The sequence below is a fragment of the Eschrichtius robustus genome, chromosome 2 (assembly GCF_028021215.1).
Source record: "Eschrichtius robustus isolate mEscRob2 chromosome 2, mEscRob2.pri, whole genome shotgun sequence".
Taxonomy (NCBI): domain Eukaryota; kingdom Metazoa; phylum Chordata; class Mammalia; order Artiodactyla; family Eschrichtiidae; genus Eschrichtius; species Eschrichtius robustus.
Genome location: NC_090825.1, coordinates 130,651,977 through 130,662,618, shown reverse-complemented (window position 1 = coordinate 130,662,618; position 10,642 = coordinate 130,651,977). Strand labels below are relative to the sequence as shown.

At 47.5% G+C, this 10,642-nt stretch overlaps 1 protein-coding gene across 1 annotated transcript; it reads right to left on the bottom strand.

Moving 5' to 3' along the window:
* Nucleotides 1-1,355: 1,355 nt before the first annotated feature.
* SAP30L (SAP30 like) lies at nucleotides 1,356-10,642 on the bottom strand. The gene is made up of 4 exons (XM_068536265.1): nucleotides 9,905-10,642; nucleotides 5,458-5,580; nucleotides 3,141-3,239; nucleotides 1,356-1,603 (listed from the first exon to the last, which is right to left on the bottom strand). The coding sequence occupies exons 1-4, from the start codon at nucleotides 10,100-10,102 to the stop codon at nucleotides 1,475-1,477; spliced, it is 549 nt and encodes a 182-aa protein (XP_068392366.1). The 5' UTR covers nucleotides 10,103-10,642; the 3' UTR covers nucleotides 1,356-1,474.

Below are 10,642 nucleotides of genomic sequence, written 5' to 3'. Positions count from 1 at the left end.
GCGTGGATGCTCAGATTAAGCCGTCTGTGAGTCACTAAAATGCTCCACCAGGCCAGGCTGTCCACTGCTGCTTTTATTTTTTAAGGCTTAAGAAAGAACTCAGAATGCAAACTGAGTAAGAAAGTGATACCTTTGACCACAATATATGTCAAGATGGTCAGAAATTAGAATTCAAGTCCTTTCTTCTCTTTTCTTCCCACTCCCTGTCCACACCCTCTGCCCCCCAACACACTGACTAGAAAATTTTGCAAAAGCATACTTTTGGATATAAAGCTTTGTTTTCAAAGGATACTTTGGCTCTGATATAATTAGATAGAGGAATCTGAGTTTTTGAACATAAAAAAAGATCAGGTAATTGTTAATACTTAAAAAACTTTAGCAATCGTCCCCCCTAAAAGAGAGGCAAATTGCTCACAAAAATGAACATCGGATGGCACTGACCTGTGTTGCTCAAACCCATGATTTGTTGCTGACCCCCAAGGAGGTCAAAGCTGGTCAGACTTTCTATCCCAGAGCTGGACTTTGGAGCAGGAACCACATGGTCCTTGGCAGCTTTCTTGTGGTTGTGAATTAAGGATTAGTACTTCTGAGAACATGAGCCCCAAACCACTAAATATCTTCATTTGTCAAAGCATTTCTGGCGCAGGAGAATGGCTGAAGTCACAATACATAACTTGACCCTGAAGCATGAGGCATGGAGGGGTGAACAAAGAGCCGCGGCTCCCGGGAGGGGCTCTGCCTCAGTGTTTCTGGAACCTCCACAGACACAGCGTGGCACATGAGATTGCCCTGAAGTTCTCCTCTGACCTGAAATATCCTGTTGGTGCATCAGGATTTCCTCACACTCTGGAAGTTAAGTGGTGAGCAACAGAAACGGCAGAGGTCTCAATACCTAGAGGTGGGAAGCACAAGGCTGGCACTGTTAGTGACAGCTGGATTAACCAGCAAATCCTGACTGAGTGCCTACTGTGTGCAAAGCACAGTGCTGGCGAGGGACCGTGTCAAACAGATTTGCTGATAAGCGACAAAGCCTGCAACAAAGAGGGGCGGCTATGTCCCCAGCAGACGGGTCTGCTCATGTACCTCCCCGGAGAGCCATACCTCGCTGCTGGTCCAGGGCTACACCACACATGTGGCAGCGTGGAATTACAAGGTGACTACCAAAATATCTGTCATCCCACATTTCCAGTAGAACTGACTTAATGCTTTGCTGAATGTGGCAATACATTGTTTTTCTTTCATTCTTTTTCCGATCTTGTTTTTTTTCAGTCCAGTAGTTGCCTTAAAAGAAAGTCTGTGTATAAACATGCTGAATCATGAGAATATAATCCTCCTGACCGAAAAGATGTACAGTATTCAACATTCAAACTTTTTTATTTACAATAAAATTTAACAGTCTTTATGGGCTTAAATGTAGCAGATATCACCTGTGCATTAAGCATTACACTTCCTTTCTTGAAGATGTGCTTCATCATCACTCAAGCTGCTTGCCGCCCTCTGATTTCTGGTCCAGTCTACTCTTGTTACTCTTCACCATGTAGATGAAGTAAGCGAGCGTCTCCTTTTCATTCACGGGTATGTTCCTGAAGTGTCGGCTGACAGTCTACATGGGGAGGAAAAACAGAGCCCATTAAACCATGTGAACCATCAGGGCCACAAATTCTAAGCTGTGCAAAAGAGGGAACAGCAAGTTGCTCCCAGAGCTATGGAAAGGGTTATGATTACTGCAGAACTTCCTGCAGTGCTACAGAATACAGAATGCCCTTTTTTCCCAGGTTTAGGTGATTTGGTTTCCAGCCTCCCAAAAGCAACACTTTATTCCACAACACTCCTAAGGTGCAGTTCTGTTTCAGTGGCAGCCAACTGTCCATCATGGCGTAGTCTCAAGGTCATCCTCATGGAGCAAGAGACTGGGACTGCAATGGCTGACCAGCTGCTACCATAACCTCTCAGGCCCAGGAACTGGGCAGAAAAGTGTCCTTTTAAAATTGTGTCAAATAAGTAGCCAATTGAACAGATATAAGTGTCTCACCCAAAAAACCATCTAAATAGTACATAACTGCCTCTTGAAAGACATGAGATTTGAAGAAAAATTCATCATTTACTATGTTTTCCCGATACTTTATTTCCAAGTCCTGAGAATGCAGGTCTCCTCTTGCCCCGTATCATCCCACCGCTCCCACCAGGGGTGGACACTAGCAAGTGGGTAATGTTATCTTGAAGTAGGAAAGGCTTGTGTGCTTCTATGGTTTATCTGGACGCTGGTGAAGGAGAGGTTTAAGGAAAAATGATGGATTGGCAAGAAAGCTCTAAAGGGAAGACCAAAAACCAACAGGGATGTGACCCCATAAGGAAATCTCTGGATGGACCGAGGGAGCTGGGACAGATAAAAAGGGAGTCAGAGAACGAAAACTACAGAGCGGTTGTCTCTGAACAGTAGTACTGCATTTTTCATCATTTCCCAAGTTTTCTACAATAGACAGAAAAACACATTTAGAAAAGAAGGATGAGAGGGTACCCACACAAATGCCAACAGGACAGAAGCATCAAGGCAGGCTGTCAGTATATTAAAATAATGGCCAGTGGAGCACCCGCATCCCCATCCCATGCCCGGAACTGTGTTAGGGACTCAGGGCAGGAGAAAACGTTCTTAGGCTCCATTCATTATAATAAATACTTCCATTACCAACATCAGAGTAGAAGAAATCAAGGAAAAAAACCAAAGAAAGAAAAATAGCTCCTACAGAACATGAGTAAAGGTTTGGGGATGATTAATCAGACACACCTCATGTGCAGAATGGAACATATCTAGAAAGAATCTTGCAAAACAAGATTCAAACAAATGAACAAACAAAAGAACACTCAGGACTTAGAATCAGGAGTCTTGAGATTCCAAGCTACCAACTTGCTGTATGATTTTAAGCAAGTCCTTTCTTTTCTCTGTGCCCTGCTTTCTTTTATGGAAATCAGGCCTTTCTAGGTCTAAAGCTGGGGGATTCTGAATTGTGCAAAAGAGGGAAGAGGAAGTTGCTTCCAGAGGTATGGAAGGGATTATGTATAGACACACACGGAGAATCAAGGTCACCATCAGAAGCACAATGCTGGCTCTCCCTCTTTAGAGCGCAATTTTGTCTACCTACTTCTGCTAACTGGGCCTTATTGAAGCCTGGTCTGGTCTGCAATTTGTAGTGCCGTTTATAACGTCGGAGAGTGTTCACCTGCAGCTGGAACAGATCAACCTAGAGAGAAGAGGAGAAACACATTATCCATCACCTGACCAGCCACGACTCACCGAGAGCCCACTGTGTGCCTAGCACTACACTAGATAGGGGTGGGGATGGAGAGACTACAAAGAAGTCTTAGAAATGGTCCGCCAAGGACTAATAACTGGCTGGAAGGACAGAAACAACAGTGGAGGCAGAGTCCTGGCGGGGGAGAGGTGGTCCCAGAAGGCTGATGGAGGTTGTGAAGCTTCCGCTAAGGAGAGGCAGGGTTTAGACAGACAGTGAGGAATAGAACTAGAGGAGGGAATGAGAGAGAAGGCCATGGGCTCGGAAAGCCATGAGAGGACATATGGGCTGGGGGTCAGAGGCTCTCATGATGGGTTTAAAAGGTGAGACTGGGTGGTAGCGTGTCTTGACAAGCAGAAGGAGAGAACCTAGGTGGGAGGGCGCTGTTCTAGGAAGATGGATCTGTGGTGGTTTGTGGAAAGACTGACTGGGGGGTGGAGGGACAGCAGAGGGAGATGCTGCAGCAATGGTCCAGAAATGAGATGGTGAAGTTGAGCTCTGCAGGGGTGCTGATGCTAGAGGGGGTAGCAGGCATGGAGAGCAAAGGTAAAAGCAGACAGACATCCTGGAGGAAGACAGGCCAGAGCTCGGCACAGAGTAGATAGAGGGGCATGACAGAGGACAGTGGGAAGTACTGGTATTCTCAAATAGTTCTCCCCTAGGCTCAGCCTTCGGGTATTAGGATCCTTAACAGCCTTCCAGAGAAAGCTCAAAGCTACTGTAGCAAATGTACAAATCAGCAGGTTAGGGTCAGGGTCTCTGCAGATGACTGGGTAACAGAGGGGAAAGGACCCTCCCTTTTTTTTCTAACAAAGGAAGAGAGGAAAGCTGCACAGTCATGATATATTGAAGGCCCAGAAAGTTGGGCTGCCTTTACCTGCCTCTAAAAGAGATGTTCTTGCTTCAGGCAGGTGGAGAACACTTAAAAACAAAATGAATGATCAATATGAGGGACCAAAGTCCTTCATTCTTTTCAAACATTCCTCAAACCGTTTTTTTTTTTTTTTTGGTGAAAAGCATTTAGAAAGTGAATACATCCATTTCTTCATAAAATAATAATAAAAATGCTAAAAGCATTAGAAAGATACTGTAAACCAATGCTAGAAAAGGGGACACAGGAAGGGGCAAAGGGAAAGGGCCATATTTTCAAAGGTTTCCTCCACATCTGCAGACAAAGGCCCGCCTACTCTTTCTATTCCTACACAGTCATTTTCACTCTGAGTGCTAACAGGCGGTTGCCTTATGAAATATTCATGCATCAAATATTCAGTGTACATTATAAATGGTTCTTCTTTTGCTGAGTCTTAAGTGAAAACAATTTAGATAAAAAGAAAATTCGATATTCCTCCCCGTAGCCTTGCTTAATAGACATTGGCACCTTGAAGGAAAGGCAGGCTTCTGGTTTGAGAAGCCTAGGGCTCATCATCTAGTGCGACGGTTCTCAGCAGGGGATGATCCTGCCCCCCAGAGGACACCTGCAGTGTCTAGAGACACTGGGTGGGGGGGGGGGCGTGCCTGGCACCTAGTGGGTAGAAGCCAGGTATGCTGCTGAACATGCTACGATGCACAGGACAGCCCCACCACAAAGAATTATCTGCCCCAAACGTCAACAGTGCCAGGGTTGAGAGACCCTGGGCCAGTGTAACTGACCTTGGAATAGATCTTTGGGAACAAGCCTGGACCAGGAATCAGAGAGTGACAGAAAACCAGAGCTGGTGTGACCTGACAACTGACACCTTCATTTTGCAGACCAGAAAACAGAGGGGAAATGACTTCCCCCAATCCACATACACTCAGTCTCTAACTTTAAGGGCAAAAACAAAGTTTTTAAAAACTTGACACTGTGGTTGTATTTAAGTATTTCTCAGGGGTTTTTTGAAGAAAGTCAGCACAGCCTACTGGAGAGGGCACCGGACTGGGGCCCCCAAACTGTGTGTGTGACCCTGAGTGTCTGTGCCTGTCTGTAAAATTGTGGGGCAGTCAGACCAGTTGATTTCTAAGCTTTCAGCTCTCAGACTCCATATTACTATGATTCTATGATTCACTTTTCAAATACACCACAGCAACACAGAGGAGACCAAAATTACTTCTTAGACCAGGCCAGAGGTAAGGATCAGGTTAGAATCCATTCTCCCAGCTTTCTTAAGGTAAAGTTTTGGACCTTTACCTCAGGAATGTCAGTGTCATGCTCAGGAGAATCTCCACCATCGTCACTTGTCTTCCTCTTCCTTTTATTTCGTACACTCTGGATGAAATTTTTGTGGAAATCGCAAATATACAGGTGTCTTACCTGTTGGGAAGCAAATTAAAGTCAGAGTTGCCAATTCCATGGAAACAGCAACAGGTATCTGTCAAATTATGGGGCTTTTCTCCCTTGCGAGGCATTGGAGAGACCGAAGGAAGAACAAGATGCAAGCCATCATTTCCACAAGTTTCCTACTGAATTGCACAATGAACACCCCTCAAAGAGAACGCGAATATCACACCAGGCAGTGCGTTATAAACCAAGTCTCCCCTGAATGATAAATACAACAAATGGTATGGATACAGCAAAGGGCAAGGCCCTGCGGCTGAGCTAGCTAGAGTGGAGGTCCCTGACCAGAAGGGAGGATTTGCAGGTAGTCAGGAAGCATTCCAGATGGGAAAAGCCACGACTTAGGTTTCAAATGAGGCCGATGGAAGGCGTGAGTGAAGAGGCCCTGAGGAGACCATGTCACTTAGATGGAGGTGACTCCCTGTGTAGGAGCATCAGGAGAAATTCGGGGGTCAGGGGCATGAGAACAGCTTAGACTTTACTTCAAACAAGACAGGGTCCCCCAAGGTTTTTGAAGCAGGGAGAGACGTGACATTTTCAAACCTGTAGGAGTTAGGAACTTATACCTCACTGGAATGCACGGTCCCCAGGAGCAGGAAAGAAGGCACTGTGGTAATGGTAGACAGGACATCCTATTTTTACATTGACAACAGTTACTACTGTTCGATGACAACCCTCTGAAAAACTGTTTGTGTATCTATTTATAATTCTTGCATCACCACACATCCAATCCACAAAGAGAAGTGGAAAGAGGTGCAGAAATTCTCACAAGGTGGAACCACATAAAAGAAGCTGGGGGACTTCCCTGGTAGCGCAGTGGTTAAGAATCCGCCTGCCAACACAGGAGACATGGGTTTGATCCCTGGTCCGGGAAGATCCCACATGCCACGGAGCAACTAAGCCCGTGCGCCACAACTACTGAGCCTATGTGAAGCAACTACTGAGCCCACACGCTCTAGGGCCCCCGTGCCGCAACTACTGAGCCTGCGTGCTGCAACAACTGAAGCCCGCGCACCTAGAGCCCATGCTCCGCGACAAGAGAAGCCACCATAATGAGAAGTCCGCGCACGGCAACAGAGTAGTCCCTGCTCACTGCAACTAGAGAAAGCCCGCGCGCAGCAACGAAGACCCAACGCAGCCCAAAATATATAAATAAATAAATAAGAAACTTTAAAAAAAAAGAAGCTGGATACAACTGCTGCTTTTCTAATGCAGACTGGAGGCTTATTATAATAGTAAGTGAAGGCGGCAACAGCAGCTAAGATGTGAAGAACGTGTTCTTATTAAGAATATAACTAGCAGGGTTGAATGGAGGATGACTGTGTAAATGACTTGGGGTTGTTAACACTGAACCAGATGTTGCGCAAATGTTCTTGAGAGACTTCTGAATTTGAGTTTATTCCTCAAATGCTTAAAGATAAAAGTAAACTGATAGGAAACCAGCGTAATTAATTCAGGCCTCTTCACGGAGAAAATAATGAAAACTGTTTTTTATTCAGATGAATTAGCACTTTCATGTGGTTGGATTAGTGAGTCATGAGTAGTTTTAAGTTTACATTGTGAGGGTGTCTTGCAGACAGCAGGTAATCAATAAATCCTGCTGCATCAACACAGCCATCCCCTTGCATCTAAAAGCAGCTTAGGCCAGTAAAAGCCACATTTACATATGGCAACAAATTGGAATAGCTTTGCCAGATTCAACTCTGTCAAAGGACCTGTGGACACAGCACCTGTCACTGTCTCAAAGAATCTCATCTAGTTGATGTATAGACTACTGGATGTGCTTTTATGAGGGAAGAAAGCACACTCACAGCATACCCTACATCCCTCACAGGAAGCTGGCCCTCATGTTAGCCAGTTTCACATGTAAAGTCTGAGAGACTAAGCTGTTCCTCAAATTCATAGTGACAGACTTGGAAAAAGAACAGGCAGAAGACGGGATTCCTAAAGCTGTGGCTGGGAGATTTCAGGTCAGGACACTAGAATAATGGAATCCTAGATGGAAGACAACTCAGCAATCACCAGTGTAACCCCACTGGCTCCCATCTCATTTTCTAGAGGGATAACCTGAAGCCACCTAGAGTGGAGAAATGACCTGGCCAAGGTCATCCAGACCTTCTAACCCCTGGCACACGTCCTTTCCTTCTGCAATGTTTTCCTTACTCTATTCTCCACTTCTACTTTTCTCCAGAAAAAAGCAGATATATGTCAATTGGAGGGATGTTTGAAAGCATGTTATATCTTAATAAATCACAGAACACTGCCAATGTCTACATGAAAGAAGTTAAACTGCCTGAGTAGGATTTAAGATGCTATTATTTAAAAAGGTTCTCTGCTAGACCCTTTTACAAGATAAACAGTCATTATTCCTCCTTAACCGTTTTCAAGTACATATTGGTTTTCAGAAATTTCAGAGCCCAGTGGCCTTTAGGGAGTTGGGGGTGGAGAAAGGATGGTGGTAGAAAAGGCTCTAGTGTTTTTTTTCCTGTTTCACTTTCTGCAACAGCTAAAAATTCTTGTAACACAGCAGTTACTTAGAACTGAATTCCTGCCCAAGCCTGTGAGAATGAAATAGAATCCCTTTCAGAAGTAATGACTCCACAACACCACCTTCAAACAAACTGTGAGTGATTCTGCCTTGAAATCCTACTCCAGAAGCATTACCTTTTGGGAACTCTAGTACCAGGCTCAGGCTGCCTCTCTTCTAGACAGCGTTTGTCAAACAGTCAACAGAGCCCAACACAGGTTTTCCAGTGGGGTCACCGGGAAAATGGAGCCCCAGTTGCGGCAGCACAACTGTTCAGATGGTGGGTTTAAAAGAACTGGGAATTTCTTTTTTTTTAGTACTGTAAAATATTATTATAAGCTGCTCAAGTAAAGGCTCCCAACAACCTAAACAGAAGGTGGGCAGTGTTTCCATGAGGATGAATTCATTACTGTCTTAGAATTAAGCATTTCACTTCCATACATGTCCTAATCCAGGCCACGATAGTGTCTAGCCAGTTGTTTCCTTAGATGAATTCCTTTCATTCATTTATTCATTCATTGATAGAGATTTGTACTAAGAAAGCCATCAACTCACCCTCAACCACTTAAAAGTAGCATCTTTCCATTCAAGAGTTGCAAATATAATTGTTAACTTAAAAAAAAAAGGGGGTGAGAGTGAAGAGCGTAGAAGGAAGGGCAGGGAAGTTTTTTTTTACTTATTAAAGACTTAATCAAGGCTTATGCATGGGGCTTGGAAGTAAATCAGACAACGGATTCAAGAAATTAACCAGCCTCTTAGGTGCTGTGTGACTTTGGCACCGTCACTTCCTATCTCTGGGCCTCATTTTCAGTTGTAAAATCAGAAATGGAAAAGTGGGTGCCCTTTCAGTTTAACAAGCGATCTCTGATTTCCCCCCAAAGTGGAGAAATTTTGGTCCTAAAAGAGAATGGATGTTAACCACCTAATCTCCTAGCTGGTCTACCTGAATATTAAATAACCCTCTAACTTATTTCCAATTCCTAATCACCAGGCAGCCACTTAAGGCTTGCAGCAACAAATGTCAAACTAAACAGTTCTTAACTGGTTGACAATAGGCACATCTTTAGAAAAGTTAACTAGAAGTGGTAAAATCACACAGAAAAAGTTTTCTATTCAAATTTAAATTACCCACCTCCACCCTCCCGGGCATTTGTAAAGAAGTTAACCCTATAAAAATGGATTTTCTTCCTTTCTGTCACTTCGACTGCCAGAGCCACCTCCCGAGACCAGATCTTGGTCTTATTTCTGCCACATCCTTGACAATCCCATGTCCCCACAGCTGCCTGCTGAGCAGCGAGCTCGGTGACCCTCTGCAGAAGCTGAGGCCGCCCCAGACAGGGACGTAACTGCCACCTTTCTTTTTCTGAAGGAATAACACGGATCCGAGAAGGAGGGAGAAGTTGGAGAAGAGCTGGGTCCCTTCATCACCTCCTCCCTAATACCTGCTCCTCCGTGGGCCAACCAAATGAACCCACCTCTTCCTGCTCCCATGTCTACACCAATAAAACGAACTAAAAACTGGTGTCAAATCTTCCCAGGCAGGAAGGGTCCTCGGAGCCCCCGCCGCTAACCTCCCGGATTTGGGCAGAGTCCTAGTTAGAGCCCACCAGCGCCGAGCGGCCTTTGCAAGCCCAACTCCTCAAGTTTGCAGATAAAGGGCGGCGAGGCCCAGGGCGGGGAGGGCCCCCGGGTCCCGCCCGCAGCCTGGGGCAGCGGCCAGAGAGCTGCCCGGCGCGGGGGCCCAGCCGGGGGCGGGGGCGGAGGCGGACTCACGCTCTTGTCGATGTCCAGCTTGAGTTTCTTCTGCGAGATGCTCTTCTGGACCCTCTTGCTGAAGGAGGCGTTGCCCGCGGGCCGGACGCAGCGCTCGCCGTCCTCAATGAGGCAGCAGCTCTGGCCGTAGCCCGGGGCGGCGGCGGGGGCGGCGGGGGGCCCTTCGCGGCTGTCCTCCTCAGTGCTAAAGCCGTTCATCTCCCCGCCCCGGGCCGGCCCCTCTGAGGGAGGGTCCCCCGTAGGCCACTCCGCGGGCGCGCTCCCCGCGGGGCAGGTTGCCGAGGCCCCCGCACTCGAGGGTCCCAGAGTCCGTCTCCAGCCGAGGCGCTGCCCTGCCCCGCGCCCGGGAGCCCCGGCTCCGCTCCGCCGGGCTCCCGCTCCTTCGGTCTCCGGCCCCGCTTCTCCGCCAAGCCCCTTCCTCCCCGCTCGCGGCCCCGGGGTTGGCTCCCGCGGCTCGCAGGGCCCCGCCGGGAGTCACCCGGAGGCGCCTTCTGCCGGGGGCCCTTAACCGTTACCCTTCGGCGGGGACGTCTGGGAGGGCGTCCCAGGAAGCAGCCGCTCCCCGAGGACTCCAGGCCCGGGTTGCCAGGGGGTTCCGAGGGCCCCCGCCGGCTCCCGCCTTATTTCGGCTGCCGGGCAAACTCGCCGCCGGGCAGCTCCCCCGGGGTGGCGCGGCCTCCCCGCGCGGGGCCCGGCCTCGAACCCGTGGCGTCCGGGCCCCGCGGCGCGTCCGGCCCG

What these genes read in the sequence shown, in the direction of transcription:
- SAP30L (XM_068536265.1), bottom strand. Translation starts at nt 10,102, where the DNA reads ATGAACGGCTTTAGCACTGAGGAGGACAGCCGCGAAGGGCCCCCCGCC. An exon ending in AGCTGGACATCGACAAGAGC is followed by an intron (nt 5,581 to 9,904) that starts GTGAGTCCGCCT and finishes GCTTCCCAACAG; the next exon opens with GTAAGACACCTGTATATTTG. An exon ending in ATGACACTGACATTCCTGAG is followed by an intron (nt 3,240 to 5,457) that starts GTAAAGGTCCAA and finishes TCTTCTCTCTAG; the next exon opens with GTTGATCTGTTCCAGCTGCA.